At 42.7% G+C, this 27,990-nt stretch overlaps 4 protein-coding genes and 1 pseudogene across 5 annotated transcripts; 1 reads left to right on the top strand and 4 right to left on the bottom strand.

The window, feature by feature from the left end:
- Positions 1-10,319: 10,319 nt before the first annotated feature.
- LOC125058854 lies at positions 10,320-11,188 on the bottom strand (annotated as a pseudogene).
- Positions 11,189-11,742: 554 nt separating this feature from the next.
- On the bottom strand, positions 11,743-15,083 carry LOC125058457. The gene is made up of 2 exons (XM_047662532.1): positions 14,812-15,083; positions 11,743-12,998 (listed from the first exon to the last, which is right to left on the bottom strand). Exons 1-2 carry the CDS (start codon positions 15,077-15,079, stop codon positions 12,319-12,321), a joined length of 948 nt encoding a protein of 315 aa, XP_047518488.1. The 5' UTR covers positions 15,080-15,083; the 3' UTR covers positions 11,743-12,318.
- On the top strand, positions 11,756-14,224 carry LOC125058452 (protein ALP1-like). 2 transcript variants are annotated; one of them, XM_047662528.1, is made up of 3 exons: positions 11,756-12,054; positions 13,232-13,446; positions 13,711-14,224. In XM_047662528.1, exons 1-3 carry the CDS (start codon positions 11,756-11,758, stop codon positions 14,118-14,120), a joined length of 924 nt encoding a protein of 307 aa, XP_047518484.1. In that variant the 3' UTR covers positions 14,121-14,224. The 2 variants fall into 2 exon arrangements, with proteins under 2 accessions (XP_047518484.1, XP_047518483.1); XM_047662527.1 differs by having other exon boundaries at positions 13,232-14,224.
- A 1,290-nt stretch (positions 15,084-16,373) lies between the features above and the next one.
- LOC125058853 lies at positions 16,374-19,428 on the bottom strand. The gene is made up of 3 exons (XM_047662998.1): positions 18,629-19,428; positions 18,464-18,543; positions 16,374-16,467 (listed from the first exon to the last, which is right to left on the bottom strand). The coding sequence occupies exons 1-3, from the start codon at positions 18,851-18,853 to the stop codon at positions 16,374-16,376; spliced, it is 399 nt and encodes a 132-aa protein (XP_047518954.1). The 5' UTR covers positions 18,854-19,428.
- LOC125058459 lies at positions 17,665-18,510 on the bottom strand. The gene is made up of 2 exons (XM_047662534.1): positions 18,297-18,510; positions 17,665-18,042 (listed from the first exon to the last, which is right to left on the bottom strand). Exons 1-2 carry the CDS (start codon positions 18,487-18,489, stop codon positions 17,888-17,890), a joined length of 348 nt encoding a protein of 115 aa, XP_047518490.1. The 5' UTR covers positions 18,490-18,510; the 3' UTR covers positions 17,665-17,887.
- Positions 19,429-27,990: the final 8,562 nt, after the last annotated feature.

The raw sequence follows: 27,990 nt of genomic DNA, 5'->3' as shown, positions 1-27,990 counted from the left end.
AGTAGGGTCGTGAGACGCCCTTCGTGGGGTATGATTGCTGGGTGCTTCATCTCAGGATCTATGTTTGCTTTTGATAATCTTCCGCCAACTCTAAGGATTCCTGACTTGTCCAGGTGCGGTGTCAAAGGTAATAATTTGCTTTTACTTTGCACACGTTTATGTTCGCGATAATGCTCTATATCGCTTGCGAATGCGGATCTTTGCTCATTGATAATGATCAACCGACTTGCATTTTGTAGCTCGTGCGGCGTTAAATAGATAGGTTCCTCTAGTGAATTCCTCCATACAATTTTTTGAAGATTTTGATCGGTTTCATCTATCAAGATTTTCCGAAACATTTTTTCTATGTCGGCGCTGAAGTCGACTTTATATTGTATCCATGATAAAATAAGTGATTGCAAGTCTTTCTGTAAATTCGGACCTTTGTACATTAAATCATTAAGACTGAACCCAGACGACGTCTTTTCTAACCCACTGTAAACATAGCGTAGGAATTTGCTCGCGTCGGCACGCTGCACGCCGTGGTGCGGGAGATAACATTCCGGGGAAGCCCTTTCGTTAAATATACAAGGTGTCATATGACCTAAGTCTAGATATTCCTGCATAAATTGTTTGTAACTTGTTGCCAAATTAAGATCCTTTGCTAGTTTCTTTTCGATGTTACGAAATTGTGCTATTTCTATGTGTTTAGACTCTCCTAGTTTCTCTTCAAAATTTTCTGTCATTGGTAACCTGACCTGGTACCGTCCGTCTTCGAGTCTTTTTGTTGTTTGCTTGTAAAAGTCAATACAATGTTGATCATCTGTGGACATTGAATACTCCTCCGTTATACCCTCGATCTCCCGAAATTGTTTCAGGTCTTCGAAGTTGCTGAGTACAACGTTGCAGTGAAATGATTGGGGCATGTTTCCGCAGAGAATCCAGCCAAGGCGCGTTTGTTGTGCTATTGGTTGTGATTGATGTTCGCCCTTGACTATCCCGCTTAAGATTATAGATGCGTAGACATCCGCTCCGAATAGTAGATCGATTGGTCTACTCATATTATAATTAGGGTCCGCTAATTTTATGTTATCTAAATACGGTAGAAACGGTCTATCGAAGCTGTGATTCGGCAAGCTTTTGATTAAGTTGTTTATAATTAAAACTTCGGTTTCGAATGAGTAATCATCGTTGACAGACGCGCACTTGATAGTGAGCATGCCTTTGCAATTATTTTGCTTTTGACCGACTCCATAGATAGAGCCGTTGCATTTTTGCCGTTGTAAACCTAATGATTGAGCAGCCTTTTCCGAAATTAATGATATCTGGGATCCTTGGTCAATCAGGACCCTCATTATTTGCTGTGAACCATCGATTGCCGTGATTTTGACTTCTGCGGTCGCTAAGAGAACTTCGGTTGCCTTTCCCACGGCTGCATGGGGCGTAGTTGCTGCGTTGCTATTTGGTTGAACGTGAGACTTCGAAGTACTTGCGGTTGATATGGTTGGTTTTTGCTTGCTAAAGGCGTCATGTAACAGGCTGTTATGATTTTCATTACACGTACGACATCGTTTTATTGAATAACATTTATTATTTTTATGAGAATACAAACAGTTTGCACAGAGTTGTAACTTTTGCACGGTTTTTAGTTTCAATTCGCACGGCATTTGCAAGAAATTATTGCATTGGAATATGCCGTGTGCCTGGGAACATAATGGACATATGATACCCGTAGATACGTGAAGCGCTTTCATGATGGGACGCGGAGGGAAAATTTTGTTTGATGGTTGGTGTTCAAAATGCTGTTTTCGATTATGATAATAAGTTTGTTGAGTCCCTTGATTTGTCTTTTGAGTCGAAAAGTCTTGTTTTCTACGAGACGATTCTAGGGTAGTGAATTTCAATTCTAAGAAGTCGATAAACTCTCGTAAAATAGGCAATTCCCGGGGATTTTTAACTGATTCAATGTAATCTGCATGGGTCTCTGTGTCGAGTTTTAGTGATAAGATATGAACTATGATGGGGTCCCAGGTGCTTATGTTGACACCTAGGTTCTTTATAGCATTAAGTACTTCTACTGCTGTGTCATGCATCCTCTTGATCTGGATCAATGACTGCTGCTGCATGGTTGGGAGACTGAACAGAATATTCATGTGTGATGTGAATATTAATCTTTGATTATTATACCTATTATTTAGGATTTCCCAACATGTAGTGTAGTTTTCGGAACTGATTTGTAGGTGACGAATTAAATTTTCAGCTTCACCTTTTACCTTGCTCTTAAAAAACTGCATTTTTTGTGCATTTGATAAGGACGGGTTGCGGTCGATTGTTTCTAGGAAAAGGTCCTTGAATGAGGTCCAGTGCTGGTAGTTACCCGTAAAAACTGGAATATCCATTTTGGGCGTAGAATACTCGCGATGTGCAACGGACCATAATTTGCTGTTGATTGATTTGATGTACTCGTTGTATGTTCGTTCATGCTTAGAAAATACGCTTTGATATACCTCATCCTCACCTTCTTGGTACATGTCGACCTCCCAGTGAAGAGAGTCTATAGCTAACCAGCGCTGCTGTATTGATTTTAGGGTGTATTCAAACTCCCATCTTTCGGACATGCTACTTAAATCTATGTTGCTGACGGTTCTTTCGAACGCTTTGAAGTTCGACATCTGCTTTCTAAGGAGCTCCCGAAGTTTCCCGTTGGATTTCGGGGGTTCTACTTGCTGCGCTAATTCATCTGTGACATTAGACGATGTTTGCTGTTGACTAGGCTGAGGATTATCGAGATCCATGCTGGATTAAACAGTAATATGGAAAGATCTCACTTGATATGCTGTTACTGTTGTGCTGTTGCTCGAACCCGCGTGGTGCTGTCGATGCTGTATGCTGCTGCGTAGCAAGCCTGCCTGGCTCGCCCACAGGTAATGATGCTGTTGTGTGGTTAGCCTGCCTGGCCACCTCACGAATGCTGATGCTGATGCTATCCCTGGTAGCAAGCCTGCTAGCTTGCCGAACCAGAACTGATGTATGCTGTGATGTGTGCTGTGTGTCAGCTCACCGCACTTGATGATTTAATGTAATGGTGCTAGCACTTCGTACACACGAAACTTTCACGAAAACTCGCGTTCCAGGTCCCGCCTGTACGGAGGCTCGAAGGACCAAAAATGTTCGGGCTGCTGCCAAAACACTTTAATGATATTTAAATAAAAGATTGCTTTGCTCTTAAAAACTAATTTAATGAGTGATCGCGGTGATGGTTGATGATACACTGATGTTATAGAAAAGCGTCGCGCGCAGGCGGCGATCTAACTATATGTACTTATGCTATTTTACAAAGTGTTCGGTTACTTTCCGAACACTAACTTATGAAAAAATGTAAAGTACCGTTGGTAGATATTATCGTAAACTGTTATTCTCAATACTATAAAATCCTTTATACCGTTTCATTACAATACTACAGCGTTTTTAGGAGTTATCCGTTTTTCCTTTTCAGTAAAAGTATGTATGTGGTCTAGGAGTTAGCTGATTAAAATTAAAAGAAAGTATACTTAAAAATAATCATAGAATGATAAAGAGAAGATTAAAAGGAACACAATTTTAAGCTTCATGAGCAAGGTTGTCATAATAGTTTTGGTAATCTCTTGGCATTGAGTTTTTTAATTGCTGTAAATCTAAATATTTTTTTCTAGTAATTTTCCTGTGTTCGTTGTACAAGTCAGGTAAATTATGATAAGGAATGTTGTTAATTCGGGCATTCCTACGTTGATTGAGCAATTTATACTCTTCGGTTAATTTAAGCTTATAAAACATTTTATTTATTTATTTATTTACACTTCATTGCCATAATACACATAATTATACATATAGGAAAAATTTGTCCGCGACATATTCGTAAAGAACTGATAGACGTTTCCTATGGTCTTGTAATAACTTTTGCACTAGATTGTGTCCTCTATTATTTCATTACAGAACACGCGTCAAGTTCACTTATATCGTATTTAGCCAAACGATATATTTCAATAATAGTTGAATGAAATCTTTCCACAATGGCCATCGAGCTAGGATTATTCGGAGTTCCAATGTGGAATTCTATTTTGTACAACTTTAAAAGTTCCTTTATTAATTCATTATTAAATTCCGCACCAGAGTCACTATTTATTTTTTTGGTAATCCATACATGCTAAAGTATCTTATGCTCTAACTACTTCAGGAGTACTCCGATTTGGTATACTAATAGTTTGTCCTAATTTACTAAAAGCATCGACAATAATAAATGAAAAATAATAATAAATTAGTGTACGGTTCCTGGGTCATCGAGGGTTCGAAATAATATAATATTTTTAATTTACTCTATATTAATCACTCGCGTAATACAATAGAATATGAGCGAAATAATAATTATGTTAATTGCTATATAATTGTAACGTGTAGGTACTTTACACTTTTAAAATCTACCGAGGTTAGGTTAATAACAAGTCCGTTCCGCACGAAGTCTCGAAATAAATTGAGTCAACGATCGAGCTTTCTACCGCGCAATCACCCTAGGGTGGCGCTAGGTACCCCGTTACGCCCATGGGCTTGCGGGGGGTATCATTTCCGCGCCCCGCTCAACGGCGGTCGTTGTGGCCGGACATTACTCACCACCGAGCCGATACGCTGGACATCGTTGTCCACCAGGGAGTGACGTGCCAGATGACCCAGGACGTGATCGTCGACGAGTTCCTGTCCGATCACCTCCCTGTGGCGACCCGCAAGCTGCAGTTCCACACCCAGGGCAGAGCACTCGGTGACCGCCACGTCGGGCAGCAGTCGGTGTGGCCGATGCCGCTCTCCTAAAGAGCGGGGCTGGATCGTCTTCGGCTTGCACGGCCTGAAGTATGTTGGCGATGGCCGCCAGTGCCTCCTCCAATTGGGGTCGGCGCGCGCGGGACCTGGTGCGCGCGCGCGGAGCTGGTGCTGGTGCTGGTGCTGGCGCTGGTGCTGGCGCTGGGGCTGCGGCTGCGGCAGCGGCGCGGTTGGCAACGCTCGCAGAAACCGCATGAAGTGCGGCAGCGCGGCTCGCCTCCTGCGCGGCAAGCGACGGCGCGGCGGGGCCCCGATTGCGGCCGCCTCGTCTCGTGCGGCGTCGCACCGTGACGAAGCCCTCATCGTCGAGCGTGGGAGCGGCGGCAGACGTCGGAGGGGCGACCGAAGGCGGCGCGCCCATGGGCGGATGTTGGTCTCGGCTAGGCTCGTTGCGGCGTTGGCGAGGCGGCGCCGTTCGGGCGAACGTGCCCGCGCGTCGGTTCCGCTCCTCCTCCTTGCGCACCGGGCAAGTTGAATGGCATGCGGGGTGAGGCCCCCCGCAGTTGGCGCAGGTCGCCGGCACCTCCCTCGGTCTGGTGCAGTCAGCCGCGCGATGCTCCCCCGCGCAGCGAACGCACGCCATACGCCTATGGCAATTGACCGACGAGTGCCTAAACGATTGGCATCGATGGCATTGCGCGGGCCCCTGTTTCCCGCGCCAGGCTTCGATGGTGACCCCCGTCATATATAGCAGCTCGGTTATGCTATATATGGCAGGGGTGATGTCCGGGGTGCGCCGCAAGACCGCTAGGAAAATGCAGCCGGGACGGCCCTTCCTAGCCCGAATTGGGCGTATATATTCGGGCTCATACCCGCGGTCGCGCAGCGCCTGGGCCAGCTCCTCGGGGTCGGTGGTGACTGGGATACCCCGAATCGCCACCTTAAGATCCTGCTCTGCGGGCAATGAATAAGAGAACCAGGAGACCCGGCGGTCCTCCTTCTCCAGGTCCGAAAGGTAGCGTTGTACCACCCGGTACTCATCGCCGGATTCGGGGGTAATACGGTACCCCTTCCCGTATGCCCTGGCATTAGCCGACCGCCCCAACAGCTGACTGATCCTCCCCAAATGATGTACATAATTGGGGAGGCACTCAATGACTATCGGCGGATAGTCGGATCTCTTGGGGGCCGCGGGAGCTCTAGGGGGCTGCGCCTGGACCGTCGGCGCAGTCACCATCCTTGAGTAAGTGGGTGCGACCGGTGCTGAAGCGGCGCCGTCGTCAGCGGAGGCGACGGGAGCGGCAGCGGGTCCCGGGAGTGAGGCGTCAATGATGGTAGTGTCAGTTGGTGCGGCGGGCGGAGGGGCGGCGCCAGGTGGCTGTGCCGACGGCCCTCCCATATCGAGGCGGCGACCTGGCGCCAGCCGAGGGTCGCCAGGGAAGCCTGACGCACTTTTGGTATTAATGGCAGCGCATGGGCGCTTTGCCGCGGACTCACCTTCCGAGCCGGGGTCCACGGCTGAAAAAGGGCGGCGCACAGGGGTGGCAGGGGTGCGCGCCGGCAGACGACACTCGTCTCGTACCTGCGCCAACTCCCGCTGCTCGGCGTCCGTCAGTGGAGACTCCAAAACTCCGCTGTTACGCAGCGCCTCTTCGCGTGACTTGGCGTAACGGGCCATAGCGCGCAGCATCCCCCGCGACGCGAACGAACATGCGGCCGACTGAGCCAAAAAGATCAAGTCGGACTCGAATGCCGTCCGCGGCGAAGACGCGGCACTAGGACCCGGGTCGCTGTCCAACATGTTCAGGAGTTCATCAACACTGTTACACTCTCGTACGTAAGGCTTCGGGCCTGTAAGCACAGCTCTCGCATTTTCATTGTCAATATTAAAACGCGTCGAACTTGCACTGGCACTGGGTAATGAAGTCACTAGGTCAACAGGTGTGCATTCCGATGACGTAATATTTATCGCGCGACCGGCTAATGAGGCCTCATTCATCGAAACTACGGGCGCGTCATGAATGAAAGGAGGCGGGGCGGACGGATGAATGGCGACGTCGCATTCCGATGACGTCACATATGACGCGCGATGCGGAAATGGAGGCGCGGCGGCCGAATCTCGCACGGTATTGGCTCGCTCAATGTTCATTGATAAGATGGCGGCATCGGCTGACGTCACGCACACAGCGCGCGACTCGGTGCCATGGCGCGATGTCTCTGACGCGGAGGGGGCGTGGCCTGCTGACGTCACACGCGCGGCTTGCAACTCGGTGCCGGGCCGCGATGTCTCCGACGCGGGGAGTGCGGCGGGCGGGTGGCTGACGTCATCGGTGGCGTGATGTTTAGCGGGTGACTCACCGGCCTGAAATGCAGTTTTGTTTGATGAAGGCGATTTCTTTGGTATTAATTTTTGAATCGGAAGTAGGCTTCGCCTCTGATGAGGCGTGTTTTGGTCTCGACTCGGCTGAAGCGGAGCTGGCTCCGCAAAGCTGGAGCAGCTTGGCGCAGCCTGGTGCTTGGCCGTGGCCGAGCTCGGCGCTGTTTCGCGCACCATGGGTGGCGGTCCGGGGTTGGCGGCGGCCTCGGCACCCGCAGGGGGCCTCGCTCGACCTGAACGGGAGCGTGGGCGCTGCGGGCGGGGCGGCTGCTTCTCCTCCTGACCGGCCTGGGGAATGCGCTTCATTTTAATAACACAAAAATAAAATAAAATGAAGCTAGGAGGCTGTCACGCACGACCCGAAACTATCGGTTCATAGCGCACTCCACCGCTTCTCCCGAATCCCGAAGGCTTAGGGATAGGCGGCGAGTGTACGTCTCCGAGAGTGGACTCAGTTGATTGTGACAGCACCTCCTGGCAACTATAACAAACTTTTATATATAAAAGTAGTGATAGTTAAAATAAAAATACACGGATCCGAATGCGCTCAACGGGTGACACGTTCGACAGCCGGAGGATCACCGGTGGTGTGTTTTATGATTTTAAAGTTTTGTTTTATGTAGTTTTACGTCTATTTTAACCGGACGGGTTTTCAGTTTTCCTTCTGAAACACGCGGGGGTGGTCAACAGGCTAGTGAATGCTGTATACACACTTAGCAGCGCCAGCAGTGTCTAGTTTGTATCTGTGCTGGCTAGCTTCGTCCATTCTCCGTAAGTATAACGGAAAACAGTCAGCGAGATAAGATGGAGTCTCGCCGAGCAGGCAGAGAGCGCTCAGGAGCCGGTAGGGACCATCAACCTCCTGCTGGCTCCAAAATGATGTTATGTTGCCTTCAATCTCTGCCCGTCTTACGTATTGCATAATACTCTCTCCTTCCATGAGGTCTGGGACGCGTAGATTTTCCACGTCATTTGAGAGTAATTGCGCTTGGTTGCCTGGTGACATTAGGTCGACCGGTCCCCCAGCCATTTTGGGTAAATTACGTTCCAAGTAGATGGCCAGATCATTGAGGTGATCCAGATCCCTCTTAAACGCAGCATTGTCGTAGTTAGCTGGAATGATATCGTCGGGATTGGCCAGCAAGCGGCCGTTCCAAATCGCTCCAGGAATAGGCGAGTTACGATAAAAGTCATCCCTTACAGCCCTAGGTGTATGAGGGTCTGATAATGCTTCAACAGACTTGCGCAAGTTTGATAGAACCATCGTGGTACTGTTAGGCGCATAGCGTCCTCGGACAGTTTTCTCTTTCGGTAGAACCGGCAGATAGACTTCATTTTGATGGCGAAGGACGCCGATGCAGTTAATCACCCTAAAGAATGGCTCAGGTACAATAGGTATGTGTCTAACCGTATGGATCAAGGGATTAGAGACATCTAAGTCCTTTGAGTAGCCAGACAAAGGATTCGTTTTCGTAAATAGGCCCTGTTGGCGGGACATCCTAGCTTCAGCGAGTCCCAAACCAGCACGATAAATGGACCTAACATCAACGTCAACGGCTGGAGTTAACTTCGAAGCAGTTTTGGCCAAGTAGATTGAGCCAGTTCCAATTCCCCTGGTGGATATCGGGAGTGGTATAGCTTCGCGAGCGACAACCTCGCCGATCGATGGGAGAGCGCCAGTAGCGTTGGAACACCCTAAGAACAATTGTTCACGGATGTAGATATCTCGGCTAGAATGAAATTCTTCCCCCTTCTTAGCTCTGAAGTTTCCAGATCTTTTTGTCTCGCGGCTTCTCTTTCCCTTCGGGATCGAGTCCTTAGTGGTAGAGTCACCCATTATATCTCGGTAAGCTTAAACAAAACAGTATTTTGCTTTGTCGTGGCGGAAATTCGTCGCCACTAAAAAGCCAGAGTCAACGCCGGTGTTGCCACGCTTTATATAGGTTTCTGCTACAAGATAGCGTTAGTCCGCTAACAATATATTATCTATGTTTGAAATCTACATATTCCTTAAAGAAATCCTTCACTAGACTTTATTCAGCGGCATATGTACTTCTAATATGCGTTGTTTTCTATTTGAGATATCTTTAACTGAAATTTTGTCAATGAACCAAGTGAACACTAATATTTGTCGTGGTTTACAGTCTATAGCTTCGTTTACAATAGGTATTCCCTCATGTTCCCTATTTGACACTGAATTAGCGGTAGCACCGTTGTCTGAAATTTCTACCAGTTCTATCGGTTCTATTGGTTCACTTTCTGTGTCAGAGATATCCATTCGATTTTCATTTTCTAAATCAGACAGTGACATATCGAGCTAAAGCCTAGGGTTTTTGTTCCTAACTGTCACAAAGTCGTCATTAAGTTCTTGTATTACTTGTTGAAGTTTTTCGTCATTATCGTCGACCAAAGTCGAGTCGATGTCATCGTCAAGAGCATTAATTCTTATTCTAGACAAAGCGTCCGCATTTGTATTTTGTTGTCCCTTTTTATATTTAATCGGTATTGTTGAGGCTATCATAAAATTTCCTATCTGTTCATGGTTCGAACTGGTCGGGTTCGATTACCAGTTATATGAACAAGATTGTTGAATATTATCGGTATCAGTGTAATTAACGCGTCTTGAACTGGCTGTTCTCATCGTAATATCGGTAATGGAGGTCGATGGCATGGGCGATTCTTGGTATTGCAATGCATTGTTCGTGAAATGCCGACGCTGCTGTGTCGACGACTGTTCCAAATACCGCGTTATAATTATTTCGATTATTTAATGCTCTATCACTTCTAAATTGTAAACAGTTATTATTTGAATTATTTTGATAATTGGATGTAGTCTAGTTCATTTGGACGTTATGGGTTGGAGAATTAAAATTATTGACTTGTCTCGGATGAGAATTCCTGTTTTGGAACGAATTAAAATTATTAAAATTAGGTCTAAAATTTTGATTGGACCTTGGGTTCTTACTATCGTAAACCGTTTGAAAATTTTGTTCTTCCAACACGGTTTTTAAAGCATCTTCCAGGGTGGTAACATTACGTAATCTCACTAATCTTACAAGATACGCTGGTAGATTAAATAACGATTATTGCTGAATTATTATTTATTGCATGTTTGGCCTGTCTTATTTCGGAGTTGTTAATATTTTCATTTATTTTGTAGAATAAAATGCTCCTTAAATGTTGGACATGGTGACATAAATCTAAATGACTTTCGTTGCTATCCTTTTTTAGGGGATCTAATTCCATAGCCAGACAATCTTCTGACCTTGGATCGCCAAAGTGTTGGCTTAATAATAACTTAAGGTTATCCCAAGTATCTATTTGTTCCCGTTCCCCAACTAGACTTGCGGCTTCCCCGGATAATCGACTAGTAATTACGTGAAACAGATATTCATTTTGTAAATTGCCACCTTGAAATGTCTGCACCAGACTGAGATATGGTTTTCGCTGCTTTCAAAGTGTCAGCTAATCCCTGACTGAATAGGTACTTGTCCACCGTTGCTTGAAGTTGTTCTTTTAGATCTTTTTAAGGTTATATAGAATAAATTTTCGTCGTGTGACTGAGTCTTGGTATTGGGTGTCACATAACAACTTGTTCGCATCCATAAGTAATTTTATAAGGGTCATGTTTCTTGTTTCCGCTGACAAGAGCATGGTGAGTGCCTCAGCTACACATGAAGTAGCTGCATCAGTTAATTTCTGTCTAGTTTTGATACCTTGGTCTCTTTTATAAACCGTGTCTGAGATCGCGGCCTTTACCTCCGCGTTCAAATCAGGTGCATTGATTAGGGTACAATTCCCTGGCAGTAGGTACTTATATAAAAGTTATTTTCTTGTTTCTTTAGACAACCCAGATGTAGCTATGTGTTGTAGGCGTACTGCAAGATCAGACCGTATGTCTTTACCTGGAGTATTAGACCTTGATGGATCTTCTCCCAATACCTGCAGCAGTTCGTCGTCTAATTCAGCGACAAGTGGTTGTTGTGGCTCCGATCCCGGCGGCGGCCTTGTGTTCGCTACTCTCTTGGTTATGTACACCTTCGTTCGAGGGTATATTTAGTAAAGTTATAACCCCATCGGTTACCCACATAATTGATTGATGTAGGTCGAGGTAGGTACATAACCAAACCAACGTTCTTATCTTGACGGCTCCTGTGACGGTGTATGGAGCGGCGGCAAGCCGGCCGACCTGGACCGCGTCGATGGCGACTCTCTTCCTTACCGTTGGAGACGTATGTATGTAGGAGATGTAGGTGTGTTTGTGTCTTCAGAAAAACACAATTAAACAGCCCTGACACTTCAATCAACAGTTTGTTCTCCAAATCACACTAATATGATTAACATTAAACACAAGTAAATAGATATATCAGAAAAGATATATAAAAGCGTAAGCGAAAAGGTTAATATAGCGCAGTAAACAAGCGTGCATCTGCCGTGAGAGTGCGAGACGGACTAAGGGCCGAAACACATAACGCAAACTGCTTATTTTTGCGGCGCGGCAAAGGCAAAATCGGCAGTTGCGTTGCCGCGTTGCGGCGTCGCGAAACAGGGCATTATGGTAGGGCAACCATTTTCTCGTGATTTTTGAGTGTGGATAGACGTCTCTCTGCGATGGATCGTAATAAACTTATTGCTTATTTGTTATTAAGAAGACATTATTCTATCTTAAAAATACGGCAAAGAAGATACTGGATACATCCATTAAGTAAGGGTATGAATCCAAATGGCGAGTTCTTTTCTAAAAAATACGAAGCATTAAAGATAGACGAAAAAAAATTTGTTGCCTACTTTAGAATGAGTATATCATCATTTGAAGAGCTATTAAGCGAGTTATCAAAATATATACAGAAGAAAAAAAATAAAGGAAGAAAACCAGTTACTGCTTTGGAAATGCTGGGCTTAACTTTAAGGTAAAACAAATAGGTTTCTTATTTTTTTTTATTGATGTTTATGGCACTCGGAATCAAATGTTTAGTTTTATTTGTACCCCTGGCTTTATACACCTGTGGTACTAGCGGGGTGTCGATAAAAATTTTGCATCACTAGTGTTCATGGTTTGGGGGTACCTAGTGGTACAAAGCCAGGTTCAAATGAAACAAGACAGAATCAAATTAAGCTTTTTGCATTATACAATTTTCTTACTTTAATAGGCCTTAAAAAATGTAATGATCAATTTAAGAAAAATCAAACTCCTCATCTTGTGAAACATAGGAAGTAGCTGACGTTTCGTCCAGTAAAAATGGTGAATTTATTGGACGTTGTTGGTTTGATGATGAGGTAGTCCTCTGTTCAGTAATCGAACTTCCAGGAGTAGAAGTGTGGTAGCCACTCTGAACCGTATTATCGTATCTCATAGTTGAATATCCTTGATTGTAACCCTGATGCTGATATTCTTGATTATAGCCGTGATGTGTATTTTGATGAATTGAAGGTTGAAGAATGTCGGTTAATATTTGAAGCACCCGACTTTGAAATATCAATGTTTGATTCTCATTTAACGATTGTAGAGATGGTAAAATCCCCTTGAAAAAATGCAAATGTCTATTCTCCGGTGTTTTTAATATTGCCAATAAATCTTCTTCAATATCATCCTTATCATCTGCCTTTCGTTTTCGTGGTTGACTTTTATAACGAGGCAATGCCGTTATTTCATTCTCAATATCTCCTTCCGCTACGCATAAACTGGAATCAGTTGCATTTTGTGAAACCTTTTTCAAAAACTGTAATTGTTTATTCAAGTGATATTCTTTAATTTTTGCAGCTCCAGCTCCTGATCGATTGGCATCTTTTAGTTTTTTTTGATATTTAGCAAAATTATCTTTTATGGCCTTCCACTTCTTGACTAAATCATTACCTGCAACAAAAAACTTCACAAGTGAAAAATAACTTTCATAAGTACTTTCGGTCCATCCAATTTCATATAAATGGCTGGCCGCCGAAAAAGAATAATTTTCTGCTTTTTCTTGACTTAGGCAAGTTAAAAACTGATTGACTTTGCCTAGAACAACCAGTTTGATTACCTGAGTTTGATTATACCTACATTTGTATTATTTTATTATTTGCCTACTAATTATTATTTCATTTTAGATTTCTAGCAACCGGCAGTGACTTTAAAACCATGCATACGAATTACTTCCGAGGAGCAAGTACAATAGCAAAAATTGTAAGGACAGTTTGTCGCGCCATATGGAAACATCTATCAAGTCAAAATATACCTCCTATAACAAAACAGGTTCTAGAAGATGTCGCTATTGAGTTTGACAAGAAAGCAAATTTTCCTAACTGCATAGGAGCTCTTGATGGTAAACATGTCCGTATTACATGTCCTGCGCACAGTGGATCACTGTTTTACAATTATAAGGGCTATAATTCAATAGTTTTATTAGCTCTTGTAGATTCTAGATATAGATTCATTTTTGTCGATATAGGAGCGTATGGCAAGGAAAGTGACTCCACCGTTTTCCAGAACTCTAAACTTTATGATTTGATTATGACACGCAAATTACCTATTCCTGTACCAAAGCCTTTACCAGGTTCTCAAAATGAAACTCCATTTGTTTTTGTAGGAGATGAAGCATTCTCAATTTCGAATAACGTCATGCGCCCTTACTCAGGAAAACATTTGTCGGTACAACAAAGAGTTTACAATTATCGACTGAGTCGTGCCCGAAGATATGTCGAGTGCGCTTTTGGCATCCTAGCCAATAAATGGCGCATATTTCATCGATCTATGAATGTGCAATACGAATTTGCGACAGACATTATCAAGGCATGTTGTGTAATGCACAACTTTGTTTTGAATCGAAATGGAGTACAAGCGACCGATGACATTATCTTTGATGATTCTGATCTGCAAATGTTGCATTTGCCCACAGCAAATGAAAATAATTTAAGCCCACATCTAATACGGAATGATTTTTGTAATTACTTTTCCAGTGATGTTGGCGCCCTAAGTTGGCAATTAAACAAAATATGAATGTTCGTATACCTACTCAGTTCAAAATACAAATAATACCTTAATACATTTGATTCAAACTATTTAACATGTTGTGAACTGCGAATAAACAATTTAAATGGCAATTTGGTTTTATTTATAGTATTTGTTTACCTTTTTGAATAAGAGCGCGAGAAAAAAATATAATTTTAACTTAGAGAAAATCTTTTGCATAGGGCATTAAAATAAATGGTGTATTTCATATGATTAAAAAAAAAAATACATGCTACTTACATTAAACTACAATTTAAACCGCGGATCAGATTTTTACGTTTTTACTACAGTAAAAATTGTAGTTTTATTGTGAATAGTGATCGCGTAAACCTAAGACCAATGATATTAAATGTGATTTACTTTTGTAAGATGTTTTATTTCTTATCTATGTACTTTTGAATAGTTTTGAATCAAGTGTCCACTCTACGACTATAAATGTTACTCTATGCACAAGAAACGTTTGAAGTGCAACCATTAAAATTATAGCTATCTCTTTCAATTGCGTTTTATTTCATATCTTTTGGTTTGCTTATCAGTAAAACTTGCAAATGTGTGCAGTTTTGGATTGCTGGGAGGTAATGATTTAAACACAGGAACAGATTTAAAACGTAAATTACTATGAACATAACTTATCTTTAGTTTAAAATATCATTGCCTAAGACTATATGTTACTACTTACCCAGTTTTGATTTTTCGGTTGAGTTTTTTTCCTTGTAATCAACATAAACGATCTCACAAATGCTTTTCCATGCTTCTTGTTTTATAAATTTGTCTTTATAGGTTTCGTCACTAGTATCCCACAAACAACGGTGTTCCTGAACCGAAGATATAAACAGATCGACGTCAACGTCAGACATTTTAATTTTAAAACTGCTTCTCGGTTGACACGTGTTGTTTGCAAGAGTGTTAGAAACAAACTGCATCCTTGTCAACAAGTATGACGTCATAACGCTGGAATTTACGTCGTGCGTTGCGGCGCCGCACCGCTATAGCGCACTGCCGATTTCAGCGGCGCGGCGCCGCAACGCGCTTATGTGTTTCGGCCCTAAGGACAGCGGGCGCGCGCGTCACTGCGCCGGCGATCGTTCTAGGCTTCCTTTGTTCTGCAAGTAGCGGGACTTCGTGCGCGCTTACTCGGTGCGACCATAGATTTATATCGTTAGATAGGCCCCGACACCAAAAACTGTGGCATTGTTTTTGAATGTGTGCGTCAACAAAATGCCGACACACGCACACTAACGAGTAGTTAAAAATTGTGTTTCTGCCATTGTAATTATCTGTTGTTATTACCATTTCGTGGGCAATTGTATTGCACACACTTTTCTGAAAAAAGTTTGCCCTTAGATGCCCTGAAAATACTTTTTTCAGGTTGGAATCGAAAACGTTTGAATGTGTGCGTCAAAAACAGTGCAATTTGTGTAGAAGGTACGGTCCGCAAACACATTAATCAGATTACATAGTAGGTAGACTGTATATTTCAATGTAGAGGCGTGATGAAGTAAAAAACATTATAATTTACTAATAATGGCTATTTATTCTCCTTGAAACAAAATCAATTTATTATACTTTTGCCTTTTTGTTATTTTATTAACATTTTTATGAAGATAATGAAGGCGTACATCAGCATAGTATTTGATAACAGATTTTATCAATTGAACTTTATGGTTCCAAGTTGCCGGTTGCTCCAGAGAATGGTCATTTAAATTATTAAAAACATTCGATTCAATACTTTAGTTTGAAAAACTTTATACTCATTTTCATTACGTATATAATGATTGCCATTTAGTTTTTTGTGAAGTTTCAAAAGTGATTCAGTTTTGATACATATATCATATACATCCTGTGTGGGAAAAAGCAAATCACCTAAGTTTCTCAAATTAATTAATCTGTGATAGGTTAATCGTCGATCAAATATTAACGCATTGCAACATGTATGACATTTAATTTTTTTCACAATGTTTTTAACAACCCACCCTGAAATGTATCCGTCAATTTGCTTTGACAAATCGCTTATACCATTTTCTTCATCTAAAACACTTGAGAGAATGTCACTATTTATTTCACATTGTTCATCTTCAGCAGATTGTGACGACTTCGTCGTTGGGTCAGATTCAGTATTGCACAATCCTGACGTGCTCATATTTATTTTTTTATGAACAACCCAAAATTGAAAAGATATCAATTGGCAAACAATTCCCCGTGAAACTGCTCCGTAGTTCTAGATGGCAGAGTGCTTTTTTTCTATATGCCACGGAATTGTTCGGTAGGGTTATTATTGCGCCCGCCATGTTGCCTTATTAGTCCGAAAAAAAGTTCTAAGTGGTCTTGACTGAACCTGTATGTTTACATGTAATTCATCACTTTATTCTGTTGAACCAATTCTCGGTACAAGTATTTCAAACTCTGAATGTCAATTTTTTTTTTAATTTAAATTTCCCACTATCCCCGACTCTTGTGGTTCGGGACCTTATTTTGTACATATATTTTGTAGAGACATATACATACATACATACATTAAGAGATTTCCTAATATACATATATATCCATACATAAAAATACACATATTTCTATTTTATATTCATGGGCCAGTGGGGGCCCGTCTCACCTCTTCTGAATGTCTATTAAAAACCCAAGAAATCCCATTTTGCATTTTGCTTGCAAGACTAACTTTTTACTAATAATGAATCTGCTGACGCTACCGAACTGTCTAAAACGTGTGCAATCTATACACAACAAGTGTACTGAGAAAATAGTGTCACCTCTTTTTCTCCTACATTAGTTGCAAACACTACTTTCTCTTTCGTGCACTCGCCATTTAAATTTGTTATTTTAGACAGTGCGGAAGGAAAAGTAAAAGTTTTTAAATCAAATCGCAATACATACGAGTGAAATGTTGTTGCACTTTAGAAAGGCACACGATGGCATTTTGTGACACTAAACTGCTCGCAAACGTCCTTTACAACACGTCCGGCTAACACTGTGTATAGGGGTGCACTGATCCCAGGTTAGTGAGCTCACTCACTTCGACTGTGGAACAATCGGCGCGGTCTCACTGCGGTAAGGGCCTATCTAACGATATAAATCTATGGGTGCGACACGACACGAGGACGATCCGATAATGTTCGGAGACTCGACGATGCGGCTATATAGATAACACATAACATAAGCAAAATGATAAGTTTGCTTTGCTTGATTGTGCATGTTTAATATTTGTGTATTTAGTATGTAAAGTATAGTAAAGTTTGTGAGTTTTATTAAATGTATTGTGGCTAAGCCACAGCTATAGGGGCGCGAGAGGCGAGCACCATATAATAAGTTTCTAGGCTAGGCAGTGCCCGCAGTTGGAAGACAAAGAAAACTTCTTCACGTCTAAAGTATATATAATTATTACAACGTACACAGAAGAAACAAAGTTAATAAATGATATGAGTTGTAGCACAATAAGAGAAATAGATTAATTATAAGTCACAAAGGGAGAATTCGTAAATCGCGCACGGGTTTCGCGTTTGAAAGTTGTGATCGCACTGCCCACAGAACACAATTACCTTAAGGAAGAACGACGACTAGGAACAGATTCTAAGATACGCGAATGTATCGCCACCTATTATCAACCCACCCAAAACTACATGTGGCGGCAATATTTGAATATCTGGCGGCAAAAATTTGAATTGCCGGCAGGTCCAGGTTCCCCAGAAATTTATTAATTTCGGATGCAAATGGGAATACTATGGGAAAACTCATTCATTTGAGTTTTCTTACAAATGAAATGGCCTATGAATGGCCTTGTGCAAAACGCGCATTTTTTGTATTGCATTTGGGTTTAGGTGATCCTTTGTCAAAGCAGGAGCGAACACAAAATTTGGGTTTTTGTTGTCGATTTCAAAGAAATCTTTTATGTGTGACCATTTGGCTACATCTGTAAATTAACAAAAAGTAGTTTTTAATTGAGGCAAGTACTTAGATGATAAGCATAAATAAAATATTGTAAAACTAAACGGGATGCTAGAGGGAAGTGTTAGGTGCACCACCAGCTTAAGAGCCTTTTAATTTTTAATAGAAAAATTTGAATTATCTTAAAATTAAATGCTTATAGCAGGTCGTGCAATATGCCCTAAGTGTTACAAAATTTATCATATTTTTGTTTAAACAGTCACATGAACATACCTTTTCCTTTCTTGTCTTCAGATGAAATGTTAGTAGTGCACTCAATGTTATATTTAAAAAAAAGATTTCTAAAGCATTTGACAAGATGTGGTGTGTCAAATAATGTCACTATCTCTTTGTTATGCACTGTTATGTATGGGCGCTCCACAGTTGCACCCAAGATTGACAGTGCTCGTCTATTTACACCATCCATGTCACAGACAGTGGCATATATATTAATGCCTGATGCAAAACATTGCTGTAAGATCTGAAACAAAAGATATTGTTTCATATTAGTTTAAGGCATTCTAAAGGTGAATAGTAACAATTTTTTATTTTTTTTAAGTTAATACCTCTTTCAAAAGCACTGCAAGCCTGTCCGCTGTTGAAAAGCCACTTGAGAAGAAATGTGCGATCGGTTGTTTTACAGTTTTCCTTATGCCAGCAACCATAAAAACTAGGGCATAGGATGCCACATTGGGGGATCTTCCTTGTGCCCCATGATCTTGGTATCCATCAATGACATCTTCCTTTGGGTTATAATCAAAATGTTTCTTTAATGATATTTCATCGAACATAAGAATATAATTATTGTCCGATCGCTGCTGTGTTTTTTAAAATTGTTGGAGTACTTCCAGTACTGGCTGGGTAATACCTACAGCAAAAGGCACTCTGTTCAGCAAAGCCTTTAGGGTGCCTGGAGATGGTAAATAAAATAATCTCCTCAACAAGCGGTAACAAGTTGGTGACCTTTTAAATAGCCTCAAGGCTACAATTTTTCCCTCCTTTGTCCATCTCCTTCCAGTGATTTTTTTATTATAATTTCTTAATTGCCCTTGGAGCAAAAGAGCGAATGTTGGTGAGATTTTCTCTGAAAGTTTTCATAAGGAGTTGCTTTCTGTGAGGGCATTTAATTGCAGTTTGAGTTTCATGTTCTTTATTCGATTCCGCAGTTGGCAAACACTGTGCATATATTTTTTATAAGTCTTGCTTTCTTTGTAAATTTTCTCAGATTCAAGAACATCCGTTGTTGATTGGAAATTTCCAATCTCCCTCAAAGGGATTCTTTTTGATGGCCCTGCTTGAGGTTCTTGAGGTATTTTTCTCAGATTCAAGAACATCCGTTGTTGATTGGAAATTTCCAATCTCCCTTAAAGGGATTCTTTTTGATGGGCCCTGCTTGAGGTTCCTGAGGTATTTTTCTCAGATTCAAGAACATCCGTTGTTGATTGGAAATTTCCAATCTCCCTCAAAGGGATTCTTTTTGATGGCCCTGCTTGAGGTTCTGGAGGTATTTTTCTCAGATTCAAGAACATCCGTTGTTGATTGGAAATTTCCAATCTCCCTCAAAGGGATTCTTTTTGATGGCCCTGCTTGAGGTTCTTGAGGTATGTGTGAAGGGCCTGGCTGCAGATTCTCGGGCAATGTAAGCGCAGGAATGAATACAGGTCTAATCTGTAATTACAACAATAAATCAAGTCACAGTCCTCATTTACTATCGTAACGTTTTTAGGTTTATGTAGGCCTACATACTTCTTATTTATAACTATATAAATTATAACAAATTTTAGTTAAATTAAATACAATGGTGAGTAAAGTTCACAACTTACCTCATGCAGAACTGCAGTTCTTAGCAATGAATATATATACTACTCTACTGCTACCCCCCTGTACCATCCCCAACATGCGGAACCCCATGGTTATGGAGATAATAAATATAATAATAAAAAGCCTTTTATTTCTTACAGCTTATAAAACAAGATCTTAGATTAGATTAGGTTAGTTTACTTACTAATTGTTCGTTTTGCTAGTACATACATAACATAATTACCATAAGGCTTATGTTCAGTCTGACATAACTTAACGTAATCTTTGTGTAGATCAGTCAATGTTTTACTGCCATCAATATAAAGCTGATTAGTACTACTGCAACAGTAATGACTATCCATAGTCGGAATAGATTGTATGTGCTCTCTTATTTCGAATTTAATAATATCCGGTATTTTTGCATGATGTGCATGCTTCCCTCTGCCATCTACAGCTACAACATTATTCAAAGAGGGTATTCGCTTTTCAAACGCGGTCCTTATCACGCGGTCATTTAAGGCAAGTGTGGATTTAAAAAATGTTTTACAAACACGTACTTTACTATTTTGAACCGAAAAATAAAATGCATTGTTCTTTTGCCTAGGATTTGCCGCATTCGTGTATTTATATTTCGGATTAATCATAGTAGTGCTGTTAATGATGTATTGTCTCTGCATCGTTACGTTGCCCAAATTGTAATATTCATCAAATATATTTTTTCTTTCTTCTTCTGATACATTAGCAGAACATTTTACGCGACACTTCTCACCACATGGTGGCTCTACTTTTCTGGCTGGAATGACTTTCTTTAGTTTTTTTGATGTGTAGCTGTGACCTGTGTTTCTTAAACGTTTCGCGACTTCTGACTTCCAGCTGCTAACATTTCGTTGTCGTTTTCGTGTGAGTTTTTTGTTAGAATCTAAGTTTTCAAGCGGAGAGTTTGCAAGTGGAATGTTTTCGTTGCCAGAGAAGTGTAATGTAGGTGGAATGATTTCGCTGTTAGAGGAGTGTAACAGCCTGGCCACGGGACATTCGCCGACGCGAATATTCGCGCGGTGCGAACCGCGATGCGTCTAGCGACTGAAATAAACTCATAGCAATGTACTAATGTACATTGCTATGAGTGTGAATTGTGAATTGATTACAAGCCACGCGCAACGGCGACCAGCGATGCGACCTGCGAAATGTACCGAGCGAATCGCGCGGGCGATTGACGTCGCGACGGGCGAGCGAAACAAATGCATGAATCAGTACGGTGCAAGCCACGGAGTCGACCGGCAGTCGCGGCGAATAGAGAAGGGAATAAATAAGTTTAGTCGTGGTCGCGGCGAAAAATGAATACAGAGTTTTTTGTTACTGAAATACTGGCTAGACCAGCTATTTGGAAGTCTGGCCATCCACAGCATTAATTTAATATACCTTAATCTCAAAAACTATTTTTCAGCGGCACTTAAAATTCTATTTGCATTAACTTTTTTCTCCAATTCTGGTTGAATATTCATAAGAATATAATTGAAGGTTTCAATATGAGTATTGAACCGAAAAATAATGATTGAGTATACCAGAATGAGTTCTGGTATACTCAAAAAAATAATTCTGGATATATTCTGAATTTCTCATACTTCTTGTGGAATTCTCCACAATTTCTCCAAATATTAGGTCTTGAACCAAAAGCTATTACTTTCCAAGCAATATCGAGATGATTTCGATAAAGACATTTCGCTGTCGAACTTCCTTACTGGTCGCGGCGGCAAACGTGACTGGTCCGTGGCCTGCAAACGGCCCCGCGCGAATGGTCGCCTCGCCTCCCGCATCGCCGTTCGCACCGCCGATCCCCGAGGCCAGGCCGTAATGCGGGTGGAATATTTTCGCTGTGGGAGGAATGTGAACGTGCACTTGAAGCTGACGATGATGAACTACTGGAGCTGGAAGATGAATCCGTTGATGATCTTGACGCTGGTCTATGTCTATAGTTCGGATATTTAACGCTGTCATCAGAATCGAAATCGGACTCATTACTTTTATCGGCTTTACTTAGATCTTTAGTGTTAGATATTATGTCATTAATATCAGTATTATTAGCATCATTTTCGAAACAATAATTAACATTTTCAATAGCACTGGCTTTCTCAATACACTAACTAGTGTATTCTAGAAATAAGAATAAAATTTGGTGATATTATGAAGATACATAAATAAAACTAGAGGTTAAGGTTTGTATATATAATTAATTGCCTCAATTAATTTCATAAACGAATCTTTTTTATTTTTCATTACCTCTCTTCGCCACAAATACTCCACAATCACATCGCCAAAGTTTTGTGGATGATTATAATTGTCTTTATAAAAAAATCTTTTCACTACACGCCATTGGGACTCAATACGCTGAGTGTGAGTCCCATCTGCTGCAACGTATGGATTATATGGGTCACTATGGTTAACCTTTTTATGGTGATACCCGTGCTCTGCTAGACTATCATAAGCTCGCCAGCAATCTGTGTGGATTGTGGTGCCCACTTCCAAGTGCTTTTTTATCAGGGGTACCAGGACCTCTGCAGACCGCACGTTGCACACCTCCAAGCGCAAGTCCTCGCTCCCATCTTCAATCATACCTAGGACCCAGTGCCCTTCAACTCGTCTTCCTAAAAAGAGAAATAAGTAATTAATTATTTTAAAAAATTATAATTAATTGTGACTTATTTATTAACTTTGCGCCGGCCGAATTTGCTTTCATAAATTTGTACTATTTTTCCTTTTATTTCTTGAGTTTCTAAATAATAAATTACAATTACTTCCCGGCAATAATACAGTCTGTGATGGTGGCCCTAGACAAGTATTTATTTGTTTCGTCACGAAGAGGATCCTCGAACATGGCCTCTTCGTGGGACTTGCGATCCCCCGTCACGCCACCTTGAGGTCCTGTTCCGCAGGCAAAGAATAGGAAAACCAGGAGACCCGGCGGTCCTCCTTCTCCAGGTCCGAGAGGTACCGCTGAACCACCCGGTATTCATCACCAGTTTCAGGGGAGATACGGTAGTCCTTACCGTACGCCCTAGCGTTGACCGACCGTCCCAACAGCTGGCTGATCCTCCCCAGATGATGCACGTAGTTGGGGAGGCACTCAATTACTATTGGCGGATATTCTGATTTCTTAGGGGCCGCAGGGGCTCTGGGGAGCTGCACATGGACCGTAGGAGCGGTCACCATCCTCGCGTAAGAGGGTGCCACCGGAGCAGAGGCGGCGCTGTCGACAGCGGGAGCGACAGGAGCAGCGGGTCCTGGTAGCTAGGAGCCAGCCAAAGGGGCGGCGGGCGGTGGAACGGTACCAGGCGGCTGTACTGTGGGCCCCATATCGAGGCGGCGACCTGGCGCCAGCCGAGGGTCGCCAGGGAAGCCTGACGCAATTTGAGTAGTAGAAAGTGCGCATGGGTGCTTTGCCACGGACTCACCTTCCGAGCCAGGGTCCACGGCTGAGTATGAGCGGCGCACGGGGGTGGTCGGGGTTCGCGCCGGGAGACGACACTCGTCGCGAACCAGCGCCAACTCCCGCTGTTCACCTTCCGTTAGTGGCGACTCTAATGCGCCGCTGTTGCGCAGCGCCTCTTCGCGCGATTTGGCGTACCGGGCCATGGCGCGCAGCATCCCACGCGACGCGAACGAGCATGCCGACTGAGCCAAAAAAAACGGGTCGGACTCGAATGTCGTCCGCGGCGAAGACGCGGCACTAGGACCCGGGTCCCGATCCAGCATGCACAACAGCTCGTCGATACTACTGCACTCGCGAGTAACAGGCATCGGGCCTGTGTAAGCGGCTCTCATATTTTCGTTAGCACGCGCCGAATCTGCACCGAATAGAGAGGCCGCAGTCACTGAATCGACAGACGCGCGATGAGGGGAGGGAAGCGGGGCGGACGGGTGAACGGCGTCGTCGGTGGCGCATTCCGATGACGTCACATTATACGCCACATTAGACGCGCGATGCGGGAAGGGAAGCGGGGCGGGCGGGTCGCGCGCGATTTTGCACACGGGTCGCGCGCGATTTTGCACACGGCTCGCGGCTCGGTGCCATGACGCGATGTCTCCGGTGCGGGGGGCGGGGCGGGACGGGTGAACGGCGTCGTCGGTGGCGCGATGCGATGACGTCACATCAGACGCGCGATGCGGGAAGTTAAGCAGGGCGGGCTGGTCGCGCGCGATTTTACACGGCTCGCGGCTCGGTGCCACGGCGCGATGTCTCCGGCGCAGGGCGCGGGGCGAGCGGGTGAGCGACGTCATCGGTGGCGCGATGTGATGATTCAGCGCCTTGGAATGTCGTCACAGCTGACGCCGATGCTTTCTTTGGCCTAGATGGGGTTAGGCTTCGACTCTGAGGCGGATGACGTTCTTTAAGGTTGTCCGTTGAGCGGCTGCGGCTCGGCTGTAGCGAAGCTGGCTCCGTAAAGCTGGAACAGCTTGGCGCAGCCTGATGTTTGGCTGTGGCCGAGATGGGCGCTATTTCGCGCTCGATGGTTGGCGGTCCGGGGTTAGCTGCGGCCTCGGCACCCGCAGGGGGCCTCGCTCGACCGGAACGAGAGCGTGGGCGCTGCGGGCGGGGCGACTGCTTTTCCACCTCGCCGATCTGCGGAATACGCTTCATATTAAAATAAATAGAAGCTGGAAGGCTGTCACGCGCGACCCGAAACTACCAGTACATAGCGCACTCCACCGCTTCTCCCGAATCCCGAAGTCGAATTCTTACAGGCGGCGAGTGAACGTCACCGAGTAGTAGCTTCAGTGGTTGTGGCAGCACCTCCTGTCAACTATTACAAACTTTTTGTGTAAAAAAGCCGCGATAGTTTTTAAATAAAACACGAGTCCGGATGCGCGCAACGAAACAGTACGTGAAACGTAATAAAAGCGAGTTGCGCTTTTCGGCTACACGGTTTAAAACCAACAGTGTCCAAAATAACGTTGCGCTGATAAGACGTCTTACGTCTTCGTAGTCACTTATGAGTGAATCGGTTCCCCTTCTTTTCATATCATTTTTTTTCTCCAAGAATGACAATAAGTCATAATACCACAGACTTGGCTTATGAATGTCACTAGCAGACGATCCAGTTCGGTTTTTTGATTCTTTGACCTGGAAAAAAATAAAGTTAGTAAACTACATTACAAGGAAATAGGTAGGTATACATACGGGGTACCGACCGCAAAAGCACCTAAATAAAAAATAGCACTCCGGGAGTGCCGGCAGAAGTGAAAACTTCAATATTAACGTTGTGTTTAATTATAAGTATAAAAGTACTATCATTTATGAGGTAGAATACAATGTTTATTTATTGCGCTATCGTACACAAATATGACAATTTATATGTTGTTATTTATAATATTATATCGTTATTTAAAAAACAAAAAATTATATAAATTATTATTATTATTATTAGTTATTTTTGTTTATTAAAGCCAAGTAAGAGTTTTTCATCTAGTAATTTATAAAGTACTTACTCATTTTCTTTCACTACTTCATCATCACTTTTTTCATTAATAGATTCACTTTGTTCGATTTCCATAATTTAAACAATTCACATTTACGAATACACAACAGTGTATTTACTACACAACAGTCAAGCAATCAGCTGTCACCATCCTTGGATACGCGTGGGACGCTGTACATAAACACACACGGTCATTCGCGCAAGCGCCCTGTGCCGCCTAAACAGAGCAGCACACTCAGGCACGGTAGAAAGAGTGGGAGATACTAGTTCCTCTCCCTTCCCCTCGATCTTACGCTTTTTCGATCAGCATCACGTGACCCTGACGCAAGTTTGAAAGTTTTTACCCATACAAAAAAGTGCTCAGCGCCGCTAAAGAAGTTTTCACTTCAAAAATTTGATAAAATAAGTAGGTATTATCCGATAGTTTCAAAGGGTAATCTAAAAAAAAACGAAGGGTAAATGTAATAACTATACGTACCTTCTTATATTCTCTTGTATACGAAATCCTAAGATTGTCTATCTTTTTCTTTGCAGTCACGGCGTTGGCCGTTGGGTCTATAACTTTTAATTTTTCGGCTAAAATATCCCACGCATTTTTTTTCTGAATCGAGTCTTTATATGACTCGCATGATAAATCCCAAAGACATGGCAATTCTCTGTATAATTCGAGCAATTCGGTAATAACTTCACGTTCACTTGCTTCTTGTGCCATTGTGCAGAACGTCGTCGTCGCGTGCGTCTACGCTCGCCGCCGCAGCACGACTGCCGAACGCGTGGTTTTAAACAAGCGGCTAGACTGTTCCACGGTGACCAACCGGCTTGGAAGGGTTTTTCTAATATGTTGTTTTTTACTTTTGTATTCAATTTTGGTGTCTGTTTTGTAGGCGGGGCTTGGGTTTAGTTGCTATATATTCTCGCTGTTGCTTTCTTGTTTATTATTAGTTTTGGTTGTACTTTTGTTAGTCAAGACATTTAGCATGCTGGGTTTTATGACTTCTTCTGTAATGCTGTTTGTCCTAGTGATTGTCTTTCCAGGTTGCTGTGTCTTGTTTTTCTTAGTAGCCTGAGTGTGCTTATCTGTTTTAGTTTGTGTGGTGTTTTCAGGTGATGACCGGAATTTTCTTTTACTTTAAAGTAAAAGTAAATCCTATCATATATGGGGTAAATGAATTAACCACCATTTATATAACACATAAATATCATATTAGCCTAAGAAAAGATTTTATGCCACACAAAATATTGCAAGCTAGCAGTGATGGAAACACTGCGATAATGAACTTACGAAATAATTTGCTGGAAAATAATAAAGTGCCACGCACGTGGCAATCATGCATGAGTAGGGATAAAGGACCAAACTCGGTAGGCAAGAGCCCATGCGCACACTGAAATGCTATTGTAAGCGAATCACGCAGATATTGAGCTCGCTTCGATTCAAATCGAAGGAGGAAAGTATTTTGGAAAAAGGATGGATAGGATGGCACTACTTAACTGGCGATCTTGTATGTCTGGTGATGGCCGCGTCCGTCCTCCTGAATCCTCCAAGTCCTGTCACGGTCGCCACTTTCATTTAAATAAAACGATTTTTACATGTTAGGTTCTTTTAATAATTATACTCCAAATACAAAACATTTAAACTAAGTTGGATAAAGTAACAAGGTTAGAAATTATCGAGGTAAGAGCGCGTGTGCTCAGTAGCGTGCGGAGGTGGCTAGTGACGCGTCCGGCGCGTGCGCTGCTGCTCCGTCCCTCCCCTCGCGTCCGCCCGCTCCCCGCCGGGCTTCTTAGGGATGGGACGCGGTCCATAGACAATCGCCGTTCCCTCATGCTAGGGATGAGCGCGTAGCTGTGCGCGTGAACAACATTCGATGGCACAGCACTAGTGGTGTCTCTGTTGATCGGCATGGCGTTCACCTTTAAAATTTCTCAAGGTCAAGTTGTTTTGTACTGAAGTCCAAATGGTCGTTGAACATGTGATATTATATTATACTGTTCACTTATCACATTTTTACACTGTACACTAATAGTTTATTCACTTCAGTAATACAGGGTAATACTGTTCTAACGAATGTTCAAGAATCCAGACCGGAATCGCCAAAACGTTTATCGGGGTCACCAGTATGGGGTAAATGAATTAACCACCATTTTAAAGTGAATTAATTTAATTTCATGTTTGGTTACAATATTCACTTAATATAATATAAAGAAATAAACATATGTGCGTCAAATACCAAGCTACCAAGCGCACTGCCTAAGAACCACTGGTTACCTGCGTGCACGCACACATTCGCGCGAAATCCCGCAAGACCAGTTTTTATGTAGTTCTGTGCGAGTGTCGATATTATGATATCGATGTAAAAATGTCGATAAAAATATGATATTTATGTGTTATACATGTGTATGCTACACATATGTTGGTCGTAAATATTCAGCAAAGAATTATCTATTTCAATTACAAGAATGTATCCATAAAACGGTATATAAAACAACGTAGTGTATGAAAATCAGCATGCACTTTTATTATACACTATTACAGTGTCATCAGCTATGTTATGAACAAAAACAGTCTTACATGTTTGTGGTCGTTTGAGACCCATAGATCAAAGCAAAAAAAAACACAATCTTAAAGCAAAAAATAAACAAATATTCAAAAGTAA

This window comes from Pieris napi, chromosome 18 (genome assembly GCF_905475465.1).
Source record: "Pieris napi chromosome 18, ilPieNapi1.2, whole genome shotgun sequence".
Lineage (NCBI taxonomy): Eukaryota > Metazoa > Arthropoda > Insecta > Lepidoptera > Pieridae > Pieris > Pieris napi.
This window is presented reverse-complemented; position numbering and strand designations above follow the sequence as displayed.